The sequence below is a fragment of the Pongo abelii genome, chromosome 6 (assembly GCF_028885655.2).
Source record: "Pongo abelii isolate AG06213 chromosome 6, NHGRI_mPonAbe1-v2.0_pri, whole genome shotgun sequence".
NCBI classification, from domain to species: domain Eukaryota; kingdom Metazoa; phylum Chordata; class Mammalia; order Primates; family Hominidae; genus Pongo; species Pongo abelii.
Window position 1 is genome coordinate 6,855,878 of NC_071991.2, and position 24,068 is coordinate 6,879,945.

At 47.4% G+C, this 24,068-nt stretch overlaps 2 protein-coding genes across 4 annotated transcripts in view; one reads left to right on the forward strand and one right to left on the reverse strand.

Annotated features, from left to right (window-relative positions):
• The window catches only part of RAC1 (Rac family small GTPase 1), a 29,943-nt gene extending 14,833 nt beyond the window's left edge, over window positions 1–15,110 (forward strand). The window contains exons 3-7 of one of the 2 annotated variants that reach the window (XM_063725905.1): window positions 3,083–3,200; window positions 9,838–9,894; window positions 11,308–11,370; window positions 13,040–13,199; window positions 13,488–15,110. In XM_063725905.1, coding sequence (XP_063581975.1) covers window positions 3,083–3,200; window positions 9,838–9,894; window positions 11,308–11,370; window positions 13,040–13,199; window positions 13,488–13,618 — 529 coding nt within the window. In that variant the 3' untranslated portion in view covers window positions 13,619–15,110. The remainder of the gene's footprint in view (window positions 1–3,082; window positions 3,201–9,837; window positions 9,895–11,307; window positions 11,371–13,039; window positions 13,200–13,487) is intronic. The other variant, XM_024250035.3, reaches the window with a different exon arrangement.
• A 5,140-nt stretch (window positions 15,111–20,250) lies between these two features.
• The window catches only part of DAGLB (diacylglycerol lipase beta), a 39,718-nt gene continuing 35,900 nt past the window's right edge, over window positions 20,251–24,068 (reverse strand). For both annotated transcript variants that reach the window (XM_024250020.3, XM_024250021.3), the window contains 3 exons: window positions 23,942–24,014; window positions 21,276–21,526; window positions 20,251–21,187 (listed from right to left, as the gene is read on the reverse strand). In XM_024250020.3, the coding sequence (XP_024105788.2) occupies window positions 20,989–21,187; window positions 21,276–21,526; window positions 23,942–24,014 (523 nt within the window). In that variant the 3' untranslated portion in view covers window positions 20,251–20,988. The remainder of the gene's footprint in view (window positions 21,188–21,275; window positions 21,527–23,941; window positions 24,015–24,068) is intronic.

A 24,068-nucleotide genomic window follows, 5' to 3' on the forward strand; every position in this document is an offset into this window, starting at 1 on the left:
TCCCTCATGTCTTTGTGTACACTTGATAGATTATTAGAAGTAAAATCGTGCCAAATTAAGAGACAATGGATGTTTTAAATTTTGGTAGATACAGCTGGGCGTGATTGCTCACGCCTGTAATCCCAGCACTTTGGGAGGCCAAGACGGAAGGATCACTTGAGGTCAGGAGTTAGAGACCAGCCTGGCCAACATGGTAAAACCCCCACCTCTACTAAAAATACAATAGTTAGCTGGGCGTGATGGTGTACTCCTGTAGTCCCAGCTACTCAGGAGGCTGAGACATGAGAATTGCTTGAACCCGGGAAGCAGAGGTTGCAGTGAGCCAAGATTACACCACTGCACTTCAGCCTGGGTAACAGAGTGAGACTCTGTCTCCAAAAAAAAAAAAAAAATTATTTTTTGGTAGATAACTACCAAATTGCTGTCTATAAAGCTGTCACTTTGCTGGCCTTGACTAAAGTGGCCTCTTAGTACACACTGCCATTAACGTGGGTTGAAGTTATCTAACTGTTTTCATTTCCAATCACAGATGTGGTTAAAATCTTTTGAATTTTTTTTTTAATTAAAAAATTTTGCTCATGCCTGTAATCCCAGCACTTGGGGAGGCTGAGCCAGGCGGATCACTGAGGTAAGGAGTTTGAGACCAACTTGGCCAAGATGGTGAAACCCTGTCTCTACTAAAAATACAAAAATTAGCTGGGCATGGTGGCACATGACTGTAATCCCAGCTACTCGGGAGGCTGAGGCAGGAGGATTGCTTGAACCTGGGAGGCGGAGGTTGCAGTGAGCCAAGATTGTGTCACTGCACTCCAGCCTGGGCAACAGAGCAAGACGTTGTCTCCAAAAAAGAAAAAAATATATGTGTTTTTGTAGAGCTATGTTTTGCTATATTGCCCAGGCTGGTCTTGAACACCTGGCCTCAAGTGATTCTCCACCTTGGCCTCCCAAAGTGTTGGGATTACAGGCGTGAGCCACCACACCTGGCTCTTTTGAATGTTTACTGTACGTTTTTAGTCTCTTGTGAATTGTCTGTTTAAATCTTTCGTATTTTTCTACTGAAATTTTTTCTTACTGATGGAACATTTCCTTCCTTCCCTCCCTCCCTCCCTTCCTTCCTTTCTTCCCTCCCTCCTTCCCTCCCTCCCTCTCCCCCCCTTCCCTCCTCTCCTACTCTGCTTCCCTCCTTCCCTTCTTCCTTCTCCTTTCTTTTCCCCTCCCTCCCTTCCTCCCTCCCTCCCTCCCTCCCTTTCTTTTTTTTTCTTTTTTTCTTTTTTTTTTTTTTTTTTGAGTTGGGGTCTTGCAGTATTGCCCAGGCTGGACTTGAACTACTGGTCCTTCCACCTCAGACTGTTGAGTAGCATGCTCCACTGCACGTGGCCTGATGGAACGTTTTGTAAATAATCCTCAGTCTGTCATTTGTCTTTGTACTTCATTATGGTGTCTTCTGCCATATAGAAATTTAGCATTTAATGTAAATAATACCACCTTACCCGGGCGCGGTGGCTCACACCTGTAATCCCAGCACTTTGGGAAGCTGAGGTGGGTGGATTATGAGGTTAGGAGATAAAGACCAGCCTGATCAACATGGTGAAACCCCATCTCTACTAAAAATACAAAAATTACCCGGGCGTCGTGGCACGCACCTGTAATCCCAGTTCCTCAGGAGGCTGAGGCAGGAGAATCACTTGAACCCAGGAGGTGGAGGTTGCAGTGAGCCGAGATTGCACCACTGCACTGCAGCCTGGGCGACAGAGTGAGATTCTGTCTCAAAAAAAAAAAAAAAATGATAATAATGATAATACCACCTCTCAGAATTGTATGTTGTACTTAGAAAGGCCTTTCCTACTTAAATGATGCAAAAGTATGCTCTAGTATTTTTTTCTAGGATTTTTGTGGCTAAAATTTTTATCTTTAATTCATTTAGAACTAATTTTTGGTATAGAATGAGGCAAGGACCTGATTCTTTTTCCCTTATAGGGGAAAAAAAGTCACAATACTATTTATCCAATAATCTTTTTCTTATGGAAGCATAATTACCATGTCCATCACCATCATACCTTTTTTTTCTTCTTCTTCTTTTTTTTTTTTGAGACCGAGTTTCGCTCTTGTTGCCCAGGCCAGAGTGCAATGGTGCAACTTGGCCCACTGCAACCTCTGCCTCCCGGGTTCCAGCGATTCTCTTGCCTCAGCCTCCCAAGTAGCTGGGATTACAGGTACCTGCCACCACGCCCTGGCTAATTTTTGCATTTTTAGTAGACACACAGTTTTATCATGTTGGCCAGGCTGGTCTCGAACTCTTGACCTCAGGTGGTCCACCCACCTCGGCCTCCCAAGGTGCTGGGATTACAGGCGTGAGCCACTGCGCCCAGCATCTGCTTTTTATTATATTTTTCCTTTTTTTTCTTTTTTGCCTTCCTGTCCAGAGGAAACACTATTTTCTTCTAAAGCTTGGTTTCTGCTGACCAGTAGCAATTTTTAACATCAGTCTGATTTCCCTCTGTCAGCCTGTAGGCTTTGCTGGGTTACCTCTCCTGACTAATTTGTGTAGCAACTTCATATGAATTTAAACATTTGTATCATCAGTTACACTGACTTTGAAAATGTTATTGGGAGGCTTGTTAAGTCAGGTGTATTTTGTGTGACTGCTCTACACTCAGGCCTTCTGGAAACCCTGCAGAGGGTAGCTCTGGTGGCCAGCTCTCTTGCTGAAAATGAGCAACATAAGTACATGAAAAACCCGACAAGTAGGATTTGAAAGCAGGGCTAATTGTACCCTTATTTCTTCCCAGGATAAAAGTCTTAAACTTTGTTTAAAGTAAAATGTTTTTATTTCTGACAGTGATTTGTTTCACTTAAATAGCTTGTTGTTTGTTTCTTTCATTTCTCTTAAGTTTTGGGTTTGGTTTGTTTCCCGCAAGTTTTGCCCCTGCCTCCTTCCTCCTTGTGCCTGCAGGGACATTTGCTGGTGTGGCAGCCTCCAGGCCCATCCCCAGCCTTTTTCGTGGCACACGTTCTCTAGGATGGCTGGGACAGTGACTTAGCTTCTACATCTGTGACTAACCATTTTCATTCCATTCTACAGCTTTGACAATTATTCTGCCAATGTTATGGTAGATGGAAAACCGGTGAATCTGGGCTTATGGGATACAGCTGGACAAGAAGATTATGACAGATTACGCCCCCTATCCTATCCGCAAACAGTAAGGATTGCAGCTGATTTTTAATGTGTCTTTTAGGGTATATAATTCTCGAGCGCTTAATTAGTGCATGTTACCTATGGACTTGCTTATATTGCCATCATTTAGGTATTGAGTAAATAGCAAACGGTGGAATTGGTTCCATATAAACATCCCCCTAGATGCAAGCCAGGGGTTTTGTGTTTTGAGTGTTACCAGCTGTTCCATTGTTGGGCATTTTACAGTCTTCCATTTAGCTTTAGAATAACCGTATGAAAGAGGTACTTTTTGTTTTGTTTTTGCAAACCAGTTTTTAACACCAATTAGTTTGAAGGCAAGTTTGCTGTGTGACATTTTTGTACCACAGAATCAAATTAGGCAGTTAAGATTCAGGTTTCTTTAAACCAAGTTAGTAACTAATCTTACAGGTTTAATACATTTTTTCCCACAAAATACATAATTTGTATGGGTATAGAACCTAAATCTATTCAATGTAGATTGAGGTTTTGGTTTTGTAAAATGTATCCACTGTGTCTAATCAGAAAAAAAAGTTTAGATTAGTTTTGCTTCTGTACCAGACAACTAAGTGATTTATTTACCAAAGCTAATTAGAGCAGTAGCTGGTGAAAATGGGTACTTAGAAGACATTGTTGTGGTTAACAGTTACTTTTCTTTAAGCAGTTGTGTTACTTGTGTATCATTTGCTTATCTTGTTACATGTTTGTTCTTCATTTTTAAAAGTGTCTTTGGAAGTAAAAGTTAAATATGCTTGAGATTCCTTGGGTTGATAACCTGTGTGCATGTCCTAGCTCTGTGACTTCAGGCAGGCTTCTTCCTCTCTCCAGTCTTTGCCTGTTTCCTTATAGGATGAGATGAGTACATGTCACGCACTCATAACAATCCTGGGCACATTGCACACACTGTGGGGCCAGCCGCTGTCAGAATTCTCCTGTTCCTCAGTGTGCGGGTGGGTTGGCCTAGAGAGTGCTGCCTTCCACGTTGTGTGGGTGCTCAGCAAACCTGGGTTGGCCGGAGGGATTGGGGTTGGGGTCGGGTTGAGGTCAGGAAGACATCCTAGAGAAAGGCTGGCTTTGAGCCCTGATGGATGATGAGGCAGCCTGTGATTGATTCAACCAGTACTTTGTTTTAGGGGTAATATGGATGAAATAACTTAGTAGTTAAGTCTGCTGTATTAAAAATCAGTCTGTAATCCCCAGAGAATTCAAATTCTTCAATATCTTAGGAAACTATTCTATACCCAGTGGATGTTTAATAATTTAGATTGTAAATGGATTTAAAAACATACTGGCTGGTAGAGTAGGAGTCTTCAGCCCACTGGACACCTGTGGAAGGGTGTGGTGTCATTCTGAGAAATGAGAGCCACCCCGCTGTGACTCAGGGGGTACTGGGCAGGGCGAGGCCTCTCTAAGGAAGGCCTCACAGTAAGTCAAGGGTGACTTGGCAGGAGTCCCACTTTGTGTTCTGAGGAACACACAGATAAGGAAGGAGAACTCTCCTCAGCTTGAACAAAGCTGTAGAGTGTGAGGCCTGGTATCAAAGTAGGTGTTGTCCTCATAGGGCTAGAACTTAAACTTCATGTTTCCTCTGTGTGAGACTGTGGACTGCTTTCCTATAAAATATTTGAAGATCAAGAAGGGAGTGAGACATGGTTCTTGCCCTCAGGTAGTTCACAGAAAAGTCCCATAAAGTGTGTAATATACCCTGTGCTAGCAAGGGGGTGAGCCGGGCACTTAAGGAGCAAGAGGGGCGAGCACCCACCCAGCAGTGGAAGCCTTCCTGTCTGGACTCCTTCAGAGATAAGGAAATTATCTTGACAACTCAGGGGCAGGCCACAAATGCTCAGATACCAGTGTCTGGAAGGTCTCATCCCTTTGAGCCACACTGTCCTAAGAAGAATGGGATCTGGTAGTAACATGCTGGCAGCTGGGTCTCTTGTTGATAAAGGGGAAACTTCTGAATTTTGTACTACATGGAATGTGGTCCCTGATTGCTGGCTCTGTGGTCTGCAGACCTGTTTATGTAGCTCATCCAAGACTGCTTAGACACATTCCTGAAGGACCAGTTGGAAGATTTCTTATCTAGGGCGTCCTAAAAAGAGATGTTACATTTCCTGTGGTCATTTAACATTTGCATCCTCTCTGTTGGGTAGCTCTGTCTGGCTAAGTCTCTTCAGACCATTCGTTTCTTCTTCGTTCTCCAAAAGATGGTGAGCAGGTAGTCGCCATTCTCAGTTGAAATTGCCCATCAGGTTTTTATTTTCCCGAATTACGTAATCCTTAGATTATTTTCTCTTGAAAATCTTTGCTAAGTTCTGCATACTCATCTTCAGTTGGCATGCACAGAATCAAGTCTTGTCAGAGTGTCGCTCAAGTCCAGCATCTTCCCTTGTGTAGATCACCTGTATTTATTTGCCTGCTTGCACCAGCATTGGTGGTGTGAGTGGGAGCCTAAGTGACCTGTCAGTGTCACACCAAGTCCTGAGCCCTGTGTGTGTCCTGAGACTCAGGCTGTGCAGCGGGTTCGCTGAGATGCTGAGCCTCCATGTTGGGGTCAGCCAGGACCCCAGTGCGTCAATGCCAGTTGTTTCATTTTCTCTCTAGGCTAAAAGTTGTTTTCTGTTTTTTGTTTTTGTTTTTGTTTTGAGACGGAGTTTCGCTCTTGTTGCCCAGGCTGGAGTGCAATGGCGTGATCTTGGCTCACCGCAACCTCCGCTTCCCAGGTTCAAGCAACTTTCCCGCCCTAGTCTCCTAAGCAGCTGGGACTACAGGCATGTGCTACCATGCCTGGCTAATTTTGTTTTTTATTTTATTTTATTTTTTTTGAGACGGAGTGTTGCTCTGTCGCCCAGGCTGGAGTGCAGTGGCGCGATCTTGTCTCACTGCAAGCTTCACCTCCTGGGTTCACGCCATTCTCCTGCCTCAGCCTCCCGAGTAGCTGGGACTACAGGCGTCTGCCACCACACCCGACTAATTTTTTATATTTTTAGTAGAGATGGGGTTTCACCATGTAAGCCAGGATGGTCTTGATCTCCTGAGCTCATGATCCGCCCGCCTCGACCTCCCCAAGTGCTGGGATTACAAATTTTGTATTTTTAGTAGAGACGGGGTTTCTCCACTTTGTTCAGGCTGGTCTCCAACTCCTGACCTCAGGTGATCCGCCTGCCTCGGCCTCCCAAAGTGCTGGGATTACAGGCGTGAGCCATTACACCTGGCCAGTGCTAAAGGTTTTAAAGTGGTGGGCTAGACTCCTATGATGGTAGATAAAAAGAAAAACTGTGGTGTTCGGCTTGGCAGTTTTGAGTTTCAAAAGGCCTCAGCCTTTGTGAGGTTGTCTGTTACAAGTGCAGCCAGAGAGCACCAGGCACACACCTGTGGTTAAACAGAACTAGAGTTGTTACTCTTTGCCGCGAGGGAGACACGCACTGGGGGCTGTGGGAATTCGGCCCTCACTCTTACTGACTGGGAGCAGGGGATATTTGGTGATTTTTGTGGTTTGTATGATGATCTTGGATTTGTCACTAGTTAGAAATGATTATGAGTTGTTTTTTTTAAAGTTTACTTACTTTTGGTCCTATTTCAGCACGGTCATACAGGTGACCTTGTCTGATGTTAGTGTTCTGCGAGATTATTCTATTCAATAGTAACACCTCCACCAGGGCGAAGCTGCGAGCGCCAGGCTGGTTCTCATGCATCAGGGCTGCCTGACCCTTTTACAGGATTACAGGCATGAGCCGCTGAGCCTGGCCAGAATGTCTGTTTTTTTTAAAATTCCAAACCAGAAAGTAAAATCCAGGTGGATGGCATTTGGAAGAGAATAAAATGGAGTAGAAACAACACTACTTTTTTGTAGTGAGATCTCAGCTGTCCAGATGCCTGCCCTGTCTTACTCCATGGAAAGTGGACCCATCTGTTGTGGATGGTTCACCAGTGGGCAGGAGGCCGCGGGAAGAGCAGCCCTGGCTACACTTACCACCGAGGAGGGAGTGGTGTGTGATGCAGGAGTAACAAAGGCGTTGAAGGCACCACGTGTGTAATAGGCACACGCGAGTCTGGGTTAGTCAGAAAGGGGAAAGCAGTGCTCAGGTTGACTGGAAACATGGGCCGGTGACCGGAGACAGCCTGAGGCTCCAGAACACGCAATGACCTGTGAGGAAGGAAATTGAGAGACCCCAGTGGTGCCCTCTCAGGTCCTCTGAGTGTTACGAGGACAGGGAAGAAATAGAGCCTCCCAGCCAGGGTCACCCAGCACAGCCCCTGTATGTGAGGTGTCAGGACAGCGACGGCTGGGAGGAGGGGATGCTAGGAAGTGAGTACCAGAAGCACTAGACAGGGTTTCGGGAAGCTATACTTAGCTGGGGATGAAGAAGGAACAAGGAAGGAACAGGCAGATGGCATAGCGCGAACGCCGGGTGGAAAGTGGAACTGCTTGCTCCTGTCGTGTGTGTCTCTTCTCCATCAAAAAAGAGGCTCTTAAAAATCGAAAGGGTGCCACAGATATGATCAGAGGCTCTTTGGAAGCTGCATTTTTGTAACTGGTTCTTGATGATCCTCTCCCATGGTAAAGATCTGGCACCATATCAAGTCCTTGGGAGGACAAATCTTCAAAAATAGCCCATAGATGAAACCCAGATAGCTGTGGAAACTAATGTGCTCTTTGAATGTTAAGTCAGAAAAGCTTGAGTGGCCGGGCGCGGTGGCTCACGCCTGTAATCCCAGCATTTTGGGAGGCGAGGTGGGCGGATCACGAGGTCAGGAGATCGAGACCATCCTGGCTAACACGTTGAAACCTCGTCTCTACTAAAAATACAAAAAACTAGCTGGGCTTGGTGGCAGGCACCTGTGCTCCCAGCTACTCGGGAGGCTGAGGCAGGGAGAATGGTGTGAACCCAGGAGGCGGAGCTTGCAGTGAGCAAAGATTGCGCCACTGCACTCCAGCCTGGGCGACAGAGCGAGACTCCTGCTCAAAAACAAACAAAAAGATGAAGCCCTGTCTCTACTAAAAATACAAAAAAATTAGCTGGGCGCAGTGGCGGGTAACTGTAGTCCCAGCTACTGGGGAGGCTGAGGCAGGAGAATGGCGTGAACCCGGGGGTAGAGCTAGCAGTGAGCCGAGATCACGCCACTGCACCCCAGCCTGGGCAACAGAGCGAGACTCTATCTCCAGAGCGAGACTCTATCTCAAAAAAAAAAAAAAAAAGGAAAAAGAAAAGCTTGAGTGAGATGAAATTAAAATAATTTTCTCATCTGCCCTCCCCCCTTTTTTTTTTTTGAGACAGAGTCTTGCTCTGTCACCTAGACTGGAATGCAGTGTCACAATCTCGCCTCACTTCAACCTCCACCTCCCGGGTTCAAGCAATTCTCTGCCTCAGCCTCCCAAGTAGCTGGGATTACAGGTGCCTGCCACCATGCCTGGCTAATTTTTTGTATTTTTAGTAGACACGGGGTTTCACCATCTTGGCCAGGCTGGTCTTGAACTCCTGACCTTGTGATCCACCTGCTTCGGCCTCCCAAAGTGTTGGGATTAGAGGTGTGAGCCCTTTTCTTAAAAGAGTTTCAGAGTTCTGTGTTGGAAGAGCGAGTTTGTCAGTTTTTGTTGGAACAAAGAAATGAATTGACAGCATTGTGATAAACACTGGAAGTGTCACTTCTAAAATTTGTCCATGGCTGGAAGTGGTGGCTCATGCCTGTAATCCCAGCACGTTGGGAAGCCAAGGTGGGTGCAGCACCTGAGGTCAAGAGTTCGTGACCAGCCTGGCCAACATGGTGAAACCTGGTCTCTACTAAAAATACAAAAAATTAGCTGGGCATGGTGGTGTGTGCCTGTAGTCCCAGCTACTTGGGAGGCTGAGGCAGGAGAATCACTTGAACCCAGGAGGCAGAGGTTGCAGTGAGCCGAGATAACGCCACTGCACTCCAGCCTGGGCAACAGAGCAAGACTCTGTCTCAAAAAAAAAAAAAAAACACGCTTGTCCTTAGGAGTGGCTTCCCCTAGACCTACAAAGTGGCCCAGAATTGGAGGTCTTAGTGTCAGGAACAGTGTTGATTTTGATAATGCAAGTCTGTACATTCAAACCAGGCTCCCAGAAGTAGGTGGAAGATAGGAACATTTCTGCATAGGAGACTTGGAATGTTCTGGCAGCATTAAAACCGTCAGCCCTGAGGCCTGGCTATGTTCTGGGAGAGCCCTTTGTCTGGTAGGCATCATTTATAGATGGGTCCTTTTCCTGTGTGCTGTGGCTTCGACTAGGCTGTGTCTGAGAACTTGGATGGAGCACTTGAAAGTGCCCGTCGCTCCCGCCTGCCTTTGCGGTAAGGGACAGTGCAGAATATCTCTGGCTGTGCCAGCTGTTGTAGATTCTGGTGGGTGCTGCCATGGGAGGAGGAGCACATTGTCGCCCCCACTCAGGATCTGCCTGACCTCTGTCTTCACCGTCGTCGAACTTACGCCTGCTTTTGACCAGGTAGCGTGGAGTGTTTCAGTGGCATTTGTCATCGAAGATATGTTTAGAATCTATTATATGCTTTTGGATCTCTCCAGAGGGTTAAGACAAAATTCTAATAAAGCATCGGTAAGAGGTTATGTTGATTTTTGTTGTCCTCAGTCTGTACTAAACTCAAACCAAGTTCTCGTGCATTACTAGGTTGGAGAAACGTACGGTAAGGATATAACCTCCCGGGGCAAAGACAAGCCGATTGCCGTATGTAAAACTTTCAGTCCACTTCAGTTTCAAGCTTTCTCTGTTCTCTCATTTCACTTCGTTTTCCTAGGATTTTTTATTAAGCCTCAAGCTCCTTGAGTGTTTTATATTTAATTCACTCAAGGTTGGGGTTTTGCTTGATGAAATAAACTTCATTAGAGTGTGATAGTTTACCCACCGGCTTGAATTAAAGCAGTTTGTGAACTGCGATCTTCCCCTCCCGAGTGAAAGGAGGGGAGAGTGAGAGGGCCCCTCTCCTGGCTGGTTGGAGATGCAGATATGGAGACTCCTCCTGGAAGCCCACCTGGCTGTGAGCCGAGCCGGAGCAGGACTAACCTTGTTGCCGGGGCCTTTTTTCTCCGCTTTGGTGTCCCGTGTGGTGGGGCTGTCTGGGCGCGGCTGTGAGGTGCTGCTGAGCTAACCCCACCGTGCTTGAGATGGTGTGCTGGGTGCCGCGGTGATTCTCGGACAAGCTTGTGCATGCGCCAGCATTCTTCAAATGCCAGTTATAAAAAGCTGTTGTGTGGGATGTTTCTTTCCCTTTCAGGTACAAGGTATCAGCTGGAGGGTTGAAAGTGTAGCTTGGGAATTGTGTGCATTTCATAAAGTAGCATAATTGACTTTTTCCAGGAGAATATTTTAGAAATCTAGCATTTTAGAATTCTTGGGTATTTTTAAATACAGGTAAATATTTGAATTTGGTTTGACACAAAATACAGAATGGATGAAGCATGCAGATGTCTGGCGTGTGCCCCGAAGCACCTTCCACTCTGTCCTCTGCACCCACCCTTCGCACCTCTGCTTCAGCCACAGCTGCCCCAGGAGCGAGTTCTCCTGAGGCCCTGGCTGTGCTGACTCTAGGGCAGCGTGACGGTGGTTGTCAGCTGTGAAGGTGCCACTTACACACTAAATCCTCCTTCCTTGTGGAGGGAAGGGCTCAAGTAGCAAATATTGGAGCCCCTGCTTGGTGCTGGGAGCTGTGACAGGCAGCTCCTGAAGAAGCAGTTTAATTGGAACCAGTGACCGTCTAAAAATGTTTGTACTCTAAACCAGATTTTACAGAAATATTGGAATCATACCTTTATACTTGATTTTTTCTGTTTAGATAGTTAGCCGGAAAGGAAGCCTCCTGGGGGTCTGGTCTGATCCTCCTGATCCTTGAAGAGCTTCCAGCAGCATCCTCCCTTCATGCTCCCCATTTTCTTAAGTAACTGGTGGCTTGACATGCTGGGTTTGGTTTGGGACCCTCTGACAAACTGAAAGGGTGGATCAGGAAGCGTCTCACCACGCCACTGGTACCTAGTAGACACGCTCTGCGTTCGACAAGTCCTTCCCAGCAACATCTAGAAAGCAAAGTGCAGGCTTCGTTCTAAGGTCGTTGTCTAAATGTTTCCCTGTGTTTCCTTTTTGTAGGATGTGTTCTTAATTTGCTTTTCCCTTGTGAGTCCTGCATCATTTGAAAATGTCCGTGCAAAGGTAGGTGGGGATTTAAAGTATGTGTGTAGGTTATAGAATGATCCTCTCAGAAATAAATACTTTAAAGTATCACTTAGCCTAGGAATTTTCTGTTATTTAAATTGGTTTTAGCAATTTGCTACTTAGGTACATGATTGGGTTTTTTTTTTTCTTTTGAGACGGAGGTCTCACTCTGTTGTCTAGGCTGGAGTGTGGTGGTGACATCAGAGCTCACTGTAGCCTTGAACTCCTGGGCTCAAACAGTTCTCCTGCCCCAGCCTCCCGAGTTGCTGGGACCATAAATGTGCACCACCATGCCTGGCTAATCTTAAAGAAGTTTTGTATAGCAGGTTTTGTAGACCCTGGCTTGTCTCAAACTCCTGGGCTAAAGTGATCCTTCAGCTTCAGCCTCCCAAAGTGGTGGGATTATAGGTGTGAGCCACTGCATCTGGCCCATCAGCAGTTTATTTTATTTATTTATTTTTGAGAGAGTCTTTTTTTTTGAGATGGAGTTTCACTCTTGTTGCCCAGGCTGGAGTGCAGTGATGCAATCTTGGCTCACTGCAACCTCCACCTCCTGGGTTCAAGTGATTCTCATGCCTCAGCTTCCCGAGTAGCTGGGATTACAGGCATGCGCCACCACGCCCGGCTAATTTTGTATTTTTAGTAGAAATGTGGTTTCTCCATGTCGGTCAGGCTGGTTTCAAACTCCCGACCTCAGGTGATCCGTGCCTGGGAGGTCTCGGCCTCCCAAAGTGCTGGGATTACAGGCGTGAGCCACCACGCCCGGCTGAGATAGAATCTTGCACTGTCATCCAAGCTGGAGGGCAGTAGCACAATCTTGGGTCACTGCAAGCTCCACCTCCCGGTTCAAGCAGTTCTCCTGTCTCAGCCTCCTTAGTAGCAGGGATTACAGGCGCCCGCCACCACACCTGGCTAATTTTTGTACTTTTAGTAGAGATGGGGTTTCACCATGTTTGCCAGGCTGGTCTCGAACCCCTGGCCTCAAGTGATCCACCCGCCGCAGACTCTCAAAGTGCTGGGATTTCAGGTGTGAGCCACTGTTCCCGGCCTAATATGTGGATTTTTAAAGCTTCAGGTTCTGGTTCAGAAGTTTCCTGGGTCTCATTAAAATAATGAGGCACTCACAATTGGTCTAATAAAAATAACGACCATTTCTTTCTACTCCAGTCTCTTTCACAAACTTCTTAGTGAAAATGAGAAGTGAGAGAGGCCCTTTAGTAGGCCATTTCCAGTGGGGATAATAGCGGCAGACCTGAGACCTTGGGCTAGGTTGTTTATTCTCATTTCTGAACAGATGATGAATTTTCTCAGATGACCCTAAGAACTTGTTTTACCAAAAACAAAGTGATTTATTTGCTTTGGGAGGAACTCCCTTCCCTTTGTTTCTTTTCCTTTCCCCCTCTTCCCCTGCGGTTGTAGAGCCCGTTCTGTCCGGTCGTGGTTCTGTCCAGACCGTGATCTGGGAGTCCTAGCTTGCTAATGGAACACCTGAGATGTTCCTTATGGCTCAAGGCTTGAATTGAAGGTGGGAACCACATGAAGGCTCGGTGGGGAGGCCGTGCCTGAGGTTAGGTGTCTGGCATAAGTGCCGCCAGCTGGGTGTGATTTAGGTGAAGGACGTCTGTAAAGGAGCGTGTCACAATCTCTGTTCCTTCTTCACATCTAGTGGTATCCTGAGGTGCGGCACCACTGTCCCAACACTCCCATCATCCTAGTGGGAACTAAACTTGATCTTAGGGATGATAAAGACACGATCGAGAAACTGAAGGAGAAGAAGCTGACTCCCATCACCTATCCGCAGGGTCTAGCCATGGCTAAGGAGATTGGTATGGAATCCTGTGTTTTTCCTCCGCCTTGTACCTCTTTTATTGTGGTGACAGAGACTGGAGCCCAGTCTGGGAAAGGAGGGTGTGTGTCTCCCACTCAGGGCCTGGTGTACTCTTGGGGAACCAGCTGGCAAGGCCCTCTGGGTCTTAATGTCAGCGTTGGAAGGTGGAAGCAGGGCTGGGAGCTGGCAGAAGGCACCCAGGCCCCAGGAGCTGCCTCCCGCTGGTGTTGTGATCAGAAGAGAGTGGGGTCGAGTGTACATTGCCGTGTGGTTGTGTTTCCTGTAGGTGCTGTAAAATACCTGGAGTGCTCAGCGCTCACACAGCGAGGCCTCAAGACAGTGTTTGACGAAGCGATCCGAGCAGTCCTCTGCCCACCTCCCGTGAAGAAGAGGAAGAGAAAATGCCTGCTGTTGTAAATGTCTGAGCCCCTCGTTCTTGGTCCTGTCCCTTGGAACCTTTGTACGCTTTGCTCAAAAAAAAAAAAAAAAAAAAAAAAAACGGAGCCTTCGCACTCAATGCCAACTTTTTGTTACAGATTAATTTTTCCATAAAACCATTTTTTGAACCAATCAGTAATTTTAAGGTTTTGTTTGTTCTAAATGTAAGAGTTCAGACTCACATTCTATTAAAATTTAGCCCTAAAATGACAAGCCTTCTTAAAGCCTTATTTTTCAAAAGCCCCCCCACTCTTGCTCAGATTAAGAGTTGCCAAAATACCTTCTGAACTACACTGCATTGTTGTGCTAAGAACACTGAGCACTAAACTGTGTAAAGACCTTCGTCTTTGAGAAGACTGTAGCTTCTGCACTTAGGAGATGCAGACACTTGCTCAGTAGTTTTCAGATGCGTAAAGCAGAACAGCCTCTCGAATGAAGCGTTGCCATTGAACTCAGCAGTGATTTAGCAGCCCATGTTCACGACATAACATTGTACTGTAATGGAGTGAGTGTAACAGCTCAGCTCTTTGGATCAGTCTTTTTGATTTCATAGTGAGTTTTCTGACCAGCTTTTGCGGAGATTTTGAACAGAACTGGTGTTTCCTCTAATGAAGAATTCTGTTTAGCTGTGGGTGTGCCGGGTGGGGTGTGTGTGATCAAAGGACAAAGATAGTATTTTGACAAAATACGAAGTGGAGATTTACACTACATTGTACAAGGAATGAAAGTGTCACGGGTAAAAACTCTAAAAGGTTAATTTCTGTCAAATGCAGTAGATGATGAAAGAAAGGTTGGTATTATCAGGAAATGTTTTCTTAAGCTTTTCCTTTCTCTTACACCTGCCATTCCTACCCAAATTGGGCATTTAATTCATCTTTAAACTGGTTCTCTTAGTCGCTAACTTAGTAAGTGCTTTTCTTATAGAACCCCTTCTTACTGAGCAATATGCCTCCTTGTATTATAAAATCTTTCTGATAATGCATTAGAAGGTTTTTTTGTCAATTAGTAAAAGTGCTTTCCATGTTACTTTATTCAAAGCTAATAAGTGCTTTCCTTAGTTTTCTAGTAACTAGGTGTAAAAATCATGTGTTGCAGCTTTATAGTTTTTAAAATATTTTAGATAATTCTTAAACTATGAACCTTCTTAACATCACTGTCTTGCCAGATTACCGACACTGTCACTTGACCAATACTGACCCTCTTTACCTCGCCCACGCGGACACACGCCTCCTGTAGTCGCTTTGCCTGATGATGTTCCTTTGGGTCTGTGAGGTTCTGTAAACTGTGCTAGTGCTGACGATGTTGTGTACAACTTAACTCACTGGCAAGAATACAACGTGGGACCTTTCAGCCACAACGGAATTTTTTAAATTGACAGTTGCAGAATTGTGGAGTGTTTTTACATTGATCTTTTGCTAATGCAATTAGCATTATGTTTTGCATGTATGACTTAATAAATCCTTGAATCATACGACTGGTAATACTGGTGTTTTTGAGACTTGATGAACAAGTTCCTGGTGTGCGTTTGTTTGCCTTGCTTTAAAGTCCTGGGTTGTTGGAGACAGTCATTTTCAATGCGTGTCTCCACACAGGAGGGACAGAGGGAGTGCCACCTCCAGGGGAGAACTGGGTGAGCCCAAACAATACGGCAGGACTGGAGGTGACATTCATGTTTGGACCTGTCAAACAGTGGCGAAGCTCTGATGGAGAAGTGCGCATGGGGGTGTGTGTGCACATCCTGGCCCAGAGCTAGGGGCTGAAGATGGAGATGTTGGGACCCTAGACTGGCCCTGGAAGAGCAGAGGTTGGTGAACCACATGCCCTTAAGATCCTTCCCAGAGGCTGAGTGCGTGGCTTACGCCTCTAAGCCCAACACTTTGGGAGGCTGAGGCAGGAGGAGCGCTTGAGCCCAGGAGTTCTAGACCAGCCTGGACAAGAAAGAGACCTACCAAAAAAAAAAAAAAAAAAAAAAATGCAAGAGCCTGAACTTGTACTACATAAAGGTTCATGTTAGAATTCGTTTTCTTAATATTCCTTTTTATTGCTTTGAAGATTGTTTTTGAGTTTTTTTTTTTTTTTTTTTAAAGATGGAGTTTCGCTCTTGTTGCCCAGGCTAGAGTGCAATGGTGTGATCTCAGCTCACTGCAACCTCTGCCTCTTGGGTTCAAGCGATTCTCCTGCCTCAGCCTCCCGAGTAGCTGGGATTACAGGCATGTGCCACCACGCCTGGCTAATTTTTTGTATTTTTTCACCATAGTTTCACCATGGCTAGGCTAGTCTTGAACTCCCAACCTCAGGTGATCTGCTCACCTCGGCCTCCCAGAGTGCTGGGATTAAAAGCGTGAGCCACCGCCTCCAGCCAAGTATTTTTTTTTAAACAGATAAATAATGCAGATTTTGTTTTTTGAGATAAGGTCTGGCTCTGTCTCACAGGCTGGAGTGCAGTGGCGTGATCTTGGCTCGCTGCAACCTATATGCCTCCTGCACTCAAGCCATTCTCCCACTTCAGCCTCTGGAGTAGCTGGGACCACAGGTGCGCGCCACCACACCCAGCTAAGTTTTTGTGTATTTTTTTGTAGGGTTTTGCCATGTTGGCCAGGCTGGTCTCGAACTCCTGAGCTCAAGCAATCCACCAGCCTTGACCTCCCAAAGTGCTGGGACTCCAGGTGTGAGCCACCATACCTGGCGGTATGCAGTTTTTAAAAGTTTTAGTGGTTTTTAAAGAAAAAGTCTTCCCCCTTCGTAGCCTCTCCAGAAGGAATACTTTGCTTACCTGATTTTTGGTATTTCACCTGCTGTGTCTAAATTAGGCTTTTTGTGCCAGTGTAACATTCTGAGTTCAGCCATTCTCATTGGCATTCCCAGCATGGATGATGTGAGGCTTGCTTTCCCGGTTGCAGCCCTCTCCGCCCAAAACCTTTCTCATCCCCTCAATCTGATGGTTTTGGTGGACTCAGTTTAGTGCTGGCGTGATCACTACTACATAAACGACTCACTGGCCTTGTCATGTAGCAACAAAACTGTTTCCTGCACAACTTCTGGTTTTCTTTGGGATAATTAGTGCTTTGCTTACTTTCCTATGTACTGAATTCAGTTGTGAACTTTTTTTTTTTTTTAAAGGAAGGGTCTTGCTCTGTCACCCAGGTTGGAGTGCAGTGGTGCCATCACAGCTCCTAGGCTCAAATGATCCTCCTGCCCTAGTTAGCCCTACTCCTGAGTAGCTGGGACCACAGGTGTGTGCCACCATGCCCAGCTAATTTTTAAAATGTTTAGTAGAGTTGGGGATCTCCCTATGTTGCCTAGGCTGGTCTTGAACTCCTGGCCTGAAGCCACCATTCCACCTCAGCCTCCCAAAGTGCTGGGTTACAGGTATGAGCCACTGTGCCTGGCCTCAGCTGTGAACTTTCATCTATTGTCTAAACCTCTCAAGATATTCAGATGTGTTGTTATTTTGCCAATACCCATTTTCCTGAAGTCGTCTGATCTGCACCACTCTTAGGTGCTGGTCTTCATTTCCTGCATCCAGATTCCCTTTTTTGATTTACTTCATCCTGAATGGTTTCTCCAAGAGCTCCTTGAGAGCGTGTTGGAAGTATGTACAGTCATGCACTATGTAATGACATTTTAGTCAACAATGTATTACATATATGATAGTGTGTGACTGTACCTTATTTTTACTGTACCTTTTCTGTGTACAGATACGCAAATACCACTGTTACAACTGCCTACTGCATTCAGTATAGTAACGGGCTGTGCAGGTGAGTAGCCTGGGAGCAATGAACAGGTCCTACCTTCAACCTAGGTGTGTAGTAGGCTGACGTTAACAATGAAATCACCCACGTGTTTCTCAGAACGTATACCCATCGTTAAGTAAGGCATCACTCTTATTTTTGAGCCCCTGCATCTTTGAAAACAACTGTTGTACAGTACTTGTGCCTGGGCTTAAAATTCTAGGTTGGTGTTACCATCCCTTTTAAGTTATATTTTTGAGACAGGGTCTCACTTTGTTACCCAGGCTGGAGTGCAGTAGCATGATCTCAGCTTACTGCGACCTCAACAGCCTGGGCTCGAGCAGTCCTGCTCAGCGTCCCAAGTAACAGGGACTACGGGTGTGCGCCACCATGCCCAGCTAATTTTGTTTCGTAGAGATGGGATCTGACTATGTTGCTTAGGCTGCAGATTTTTCCTTTTGAGACAGGCTCTTGCTGTGTTGACCAGGCTTAGACTCAAACTCCTGGGCTCAAGTGATCCTCCCACTGCAGGCTCTCAAGTAGCTGGTACTACAGGCTTGGCCCACTGCACCCAGCCTCCCTTCAGTTAAAAAATTTATTTTTGGCCAGGTGCAGTGGCTCACGCCTGTAATCCCGGCATTTGGGAGGCCAAGGTGGGCAGATCATTTGAGGTCAGGGGTTTGAGACCAGCCTGGCCAACATGGAGAGACCCTGTCTCTACTAAAAATACAAAAATCAGCCAGGCGTGGTAGTGCATGCCTATAATCCCAGCTACCTGGGAGCCTGAGGCAAGAGAATTGCTTGAACCTGGGAGACGAGGTTGCAGTGAGCCAAGATCGCGCCACTGCACTCCAGCCTGGGCAACAATAGTGAGACTCCCATCTCAAAAAAAAAAAAAATTTTTTTTTTTTTTTTTTTTGTAGAGACGGTGTCTTGCTGTGTTGCCCACACTCGTCTTGAGCTCCAGCAATCCTCCCACTTTGGCCTCCCAAAATGGAATGATTACAGGCCTGAGCCACTGCACCTAGTCCCTTCAGAATTCTGAAGGCAGTTCTTCCATGATTTTTCTTAGCCATTTCTGTTGGGATGTATGTTTTTCTTAAATCTTGTGAGATTATCCTTTTCTCTTCCACATCCTAGGGTTTATTTTATCCACCATGCTGTGCACTTGGTAGCCTCTTTCCGTCTTGGAAACTCGTGACTTTCAAACTCAGATGTCAGACCTGGAGTGTCCTCGTAACCTTTTTCTTTTCCTGGTTTGTTATCTTTGAGCTTTTGATTTTGTCTGATGCTTTTCATCTTCAGGAGCTCTTTTCCTCCCTCTCCCCACTGTGAGCCTCCAGGGTCAGTTCTGAGTCACGGCGCTTTCTCTGAGTCTGAAGCCATGGCATGGGTCATTAGGAGCTTCTGTCCACATCATCTGTTCCTTTTGGTGTCTTGTTCTTCTAGTGTCAGGAGTCCTTGGCTCATGCTTAAAGGTTGAAATTGGAAGCAGTTCCCTAGAAGGGTCACACCATGTAGCGAGTCCATCTTGTACCTTTCTGACACTAGGTGAGTGCAGGAATTGGGTTTAGAAACAAAGCTTGTAGCAGTTGGACGTTGCTACAGCTTTTTTTTTTTTTTTTTTTTTTTTTGAGACAGTCTTGCTCTGCCGCCCAAGCTGGAATGCAGTGCCACGATCTCGGCTTACTGCAGCCTCCGCCTCCTGGGCTCAAGCCATTCTCCTGCTTCACCTCCCGAGTAGCTGCGATTACAGGTACCTGCCACCACGCCTGGCTATTTATTTATTTACTTATTTTTTTTGAGGCGGAGTTCTGCTCTGTTGCCCAGGCTGGAGTGCAGTGGCATGATCTCAGCTCACTGCAACCTCCGCCTCCCAGGTTCAAGTGATTCTCCTGCCTCAGTCTCCTGAATAGCTGGGGCTGTAGGTGCGCACCACCACTCCTGGCTAATTTTTGTATTTTTAGTAGAGACAGGGTTTCACCATGTTGGCCAGGCTGGTCTCAAACTCCTGACCTCAGGTGATCCGCCCAGTTTGTCCTCCCCAAAGTGCTGGGATTACAGGCATGAGCCACTGCACTCAGCCTGCTACAGCATTTCCATTAAAGTTGTACTTTTTTATTTCTGTGAGACAGGGTCTTATTCTGTCACCCAGGCTGGAGTGCAGTGGCGTGACCACAGCTCACTGCAGCCGTGAACTCCTGGGCTCAAGTGTCCACCTTCCTCAGCCTCCCAAAGTGCTGGGATTACAGGTGTGAGCCACTGTGCCTGGCCTGAAGTTTTTAAAGGGCCCTTTGCAGGCTTTACAAAGCTTTAAGGTGGCATGGCTGTGACAGCAGAGAGGCCCCAAGGAGGTGTCTTCTGAGGTCAGATTTCCCGGGAGAATCTTCTCCTTGAAGACTTGGGGAGCCAGGAGGGGCACAGTCTCCTTCCCTCAACTGTGCTTGTGCCCAGTCCCCACTTTCCACTTCAGAGCAAACGACGGGCCAGGTTTCTTCCGGCTTTCCAGCAAACCTGCTCTGTAGCTGGGCGTGTCTGCATCACCCCCTCTTCACAGCTGCCCAGGGTCTCGTAAGCTGGGGTCAGTTCATGTCTTTCCTTCCCCCTTAAGGTTCTGTACTGCGCATCATTTGACTGTTGGAGTGCCTTTTCCCATCCTGTGGGTCTGTGCTTTTTTGGAGAAATCTCCCTCCTGTCATTCTGTTGGGCTTCCGGTGGGAGAGGGGGTGAAATCAGTGCTTGTGCAGTCTTCCGTCTATAGCCAGAACCCCAGGGTTTTAAAAAAAAAACCTGGAAACATCATTGCTTTACAACCACCCAGTATATTAGCGCTATCTGGAAATCCCCAATAAGAGAGCGAGCGGCTGTACACACAAGCACTATCGTGACGCGCGCTTTATTGTTTCAACTCCTGAATCTACTGGCCAATCCCAGAGGCAGAAGAGTAGCAAGAATTCAATCAGCAACTCTTGATGCGGACACAAACAACTGGGTGGTGGGAACAGGCGCTGGGGGGCTGTGGCTCGGCGGGGCCGGGGGCTCCACTCACTTCCCCGATCGGGTTTCGTCTTCATCCCCAGCCAGAGCCCAGGGCTGCCCTTGGTGACGCCCAGGAGAAACCCCCAGCCCGCACCCTCACAACAGTGCCATCTGCACATCCAGGAAGCCCAGTTTGAAAAACAAACCACGCCTGTAAACCGAGTTGGATGAAAAGGGCTGCCTTGGGGGTGCGAGGCTAAGGATCTGTTCACTGTCTTCTGGGTGGGCCCTGGATTCCCGGTCTTCTGGGTGGGCCCTGGATTCCCGCACTTCTGGAGCAGTCCTCAGACAGCCAAGGGATCCATCCGCGGGCCAGGGCTTCCCGAGGCTGTCTCCACGGTCGCTGGGTCTCAGGAGTCCTCCTATCACCTGAGCGTGCTCGCTGCTTCTGCTATGATTATGGCCACAATGACTTCCCATAAACGTGATAGTCATTGATACCATGGAATTCTGTTCCCATCCGATTCCTGTTGATGGACATCCGCTGTTTCGGCGTCATGGGAACTCCTCGGATGGTAAGTCAGTTTAAGGACAAAAGCGTGAGTCCATCCTTCCTGGGACAGTTTCCAGTGGACCTGGTCAGGCCACGTCCACACCGGAGACCCCCTGTGCTGGACAGGAGACGCAGGCCGCTCTGTCGGAGACCAAGCTGTCCAAGGCCCGCATCAGGATGTCTGGCATGTGGTCTGTGAGCATCTTCGGGCCTATGAGTATTTTGCTGAATTCCGCTTCGTGTGACCACTTGGCGCTATAGTGAGCAGCAGAGCAGCAGCCAAACCTGAAGCAGAAAAGGAGAGACATCAGCTCCCAAGGGGCCCCAGGGCTGACCCCGCGCTCCTCCTGCCTGCCCACCACGCAGCACTCACCGCCCCGAGGCGCCCTCCTCCTGCAGGTGGATGATCCTGCCGGGAGGGTAGAGAGGGGGGTACTTGGGAGAAGAGTCCAGTGGGGAGTCGCTGGAGAAGCTGTAGGCCGGGGACCAGCGTGTCAGTAGGCTCTGCTCCCCCAGAAGAGGCTGTGTCAGGACTTCCTGGTCGCCCCCGTCCAGCTCCGTGGGAAAGTTGTTGGGGTTTCCTCCGAACAGTTCGTACCACAAACCGTGCAGCAAGATCTTGTACTGAGGGCGAGACCCAAGCAGTAGAATGCCGTCACTCACCCTCTGTCACCTGAGACCTCCCGAAACACCAAGGCGGACCAGGCACAGGGATCTGCCCTTTGACCTAGAAACCGTGCTTGGAAGACTCCATCAAAGATGCACCGGCAAGCTGTGCTGGGTGGCAGCCACCTTGGCTCAGGACAAGGCTCTATGCCTAGTCACAGATCATGAGCGTGGGCTCTCTCTTGGGCAGTAAAACCATCACATGTGCAGCAATATTAAAAACTAAGCCATACAGACTGTGAGGGATATTTCCCTTAATTATTTTCCGGCAATTCTGGAAATCAGTTTTGCCCTTCCCTGAAAGGCATTAGATATTAATTTCTATGGGCTGGAGCGCAATGGCGTTATCTTGGCACCACAATCTGCCTCCCGGATTCAAGAGATTCTCCTACCTCAGCCTACTGAGGAGCTGGGATTACAGGCTCCTGCCACTATGCCCAGCTAATTTTTTTTTTTTTTTTGAGACTGAGTTTCACTCTGTCGCCCAGGCTGGAGTGCAGTGGCGCAATCTCGGCTCACTGCAAGCTCTGCCTCCCGGGTTCACACCATTCTCCTGCCTCAGCCTCCAGAGTAGCTGGGACTACAGGTGCCCGCCACCGCACCCGGCTAATTTTTTGTATTTTTAATAGAGACAGGGTTTCACCGTGGTCTCGATCTCCTGACCTTGTGATCCATCCGCCTCGGCCTCCCAAAGTGCTGGGATTACAGGCGTGAGCCACTGCGCCTGGCCTAATTTTTTGTAGTTTTAGTAGAGACGGGGTTTCTCCATGTTGGTCAGGCTGGTCTCAAACTCCCGACCTCAGGTGATCCACCCACCTCAGCCTCCCAAAGTGCTGGGATTACAGGCGTGAGCCACCGTGCCCGGCCTAGATACTAATTTCTAAAAAAAATTTTAGGCTGGGCACAGCAGTGGCTCACACCTGTAATCCCAGCACTTTGGGAGGTCAAGGCAAGCAGATTGCTTCAGCCCCGAAGTTTGATTCCAGCCTGGACAACATGGTGAGACCCTGTCTCTACAAAAAATACAAAAATTAGCCAGGTGTGGTGGCGTGTGCCTGTAGTGTAGTCCCAGCTACTCAGGAGGCTGAAGTGGGAGGATCACTTGAACTTGGGAGGCTGCAATGTGCCGAGACTGCGCCACTGCACTCCAGCCTGGGTGACAGAGCGAGATCCTGTCTCAAAAAAGAAAAAACTGGGGGAGGTAATTGGTAAGGAGAAAAATTTAAATTGCGTTTCTTCTTTCTGATTAGGAACAAAACCATGAGAAAGGTCAGAAAACAAAGGGGTTAAACAAGTAAAAATCATCTCTACCCACACTAAACAAAACCACACTTGGCATATGTATTTTCAAGTTTTTGTCAAAATTCATATATCTGTATCTCCTTGTCCCCACTCTCTGCCATGAGTCATATCTCTTAAGAATAATTTTTAAGTTTTGTTTCTTTTGAACTTTTAAATGGATATCTATCTTTATCGGCAGACATAAATTTCTTCTTTTTGGAGACAGAGCCTCACTCTGTCCCACAGGCTGGAGTGCAGTGGTGTGATCTTGGCTCATGCAACCTCCGCCTCCTGGGTTCAAGCAATTCTTCTGCCTCAGCCTCCCAAGTAGCTGGGATTACAGGCACCCACCACCACCCCTGGCTCATTTTTGTATTTTTACTAGAGAAGGGGTTTTGCCATGTCGACCAGGCTGTTCTCGAACTCCTGACTCAGGTGATCCGCCCGCCTTAGCCTCCCAAAGTGCTGGGATTACAGGTGTGACCCACTGCGCCCGGCCGGCAGACATAAATTTCTACCACCATGTTAAAAAATCCTTGACATGGACACATACCACCATTTTAATAACTGCATGATATCCACAGTGTAGATAAATGTGCCTGTACCTCTTAAGCTCTATTTGGCAGCCTCGTTTCCTAAGCTTTTGGACAACAAAGCCAAAAGGCATTAACATACTATTAGTCCCAAGACAGGACTAAGAAGTTTGTCAGAAAGCAAAATCAAACGGATAGTTCCTCCAGATTATTTTCTTTCTTTTTTTTTAGAATAGAGACAGGGTCTTCTTGTGTTGCCCAGGTTGGCCTCAAGGGATCCTCCTGCCTTGGCCTCCTGAGGTGCTGGGATTCCAGGCATGCGCCACCGCGCCCAGCCCAGATCCTGTTTCCTCCCTGTGACATTTCCCGCACTTGCAGCCATTTGCTTTCTTAGACATCACAGAGTCCTAGCCCAGAATCTGATCAGAGGGTGGAAGGAGAACTTCCAGCAACAGCACAGAGTGTCCTGCACTGAGGGTGCAATTCTTCCCGGCTCTCCACAGGATCTCAGGGACAGGCCCCGTGTCCTGCAGACCCTCTCGACAAGGCACCCGCTTACCTTGGGTTTATTGCAGTGCGCGACCACTCGCAAGATTCTTCTCTTCAGATCTTCCAAGTTGGTCACACTGAGCCTGTTTAGCAAAGAGGCACACTGAAGCTGGGACCCGGCACTCCCAACCCCCCAG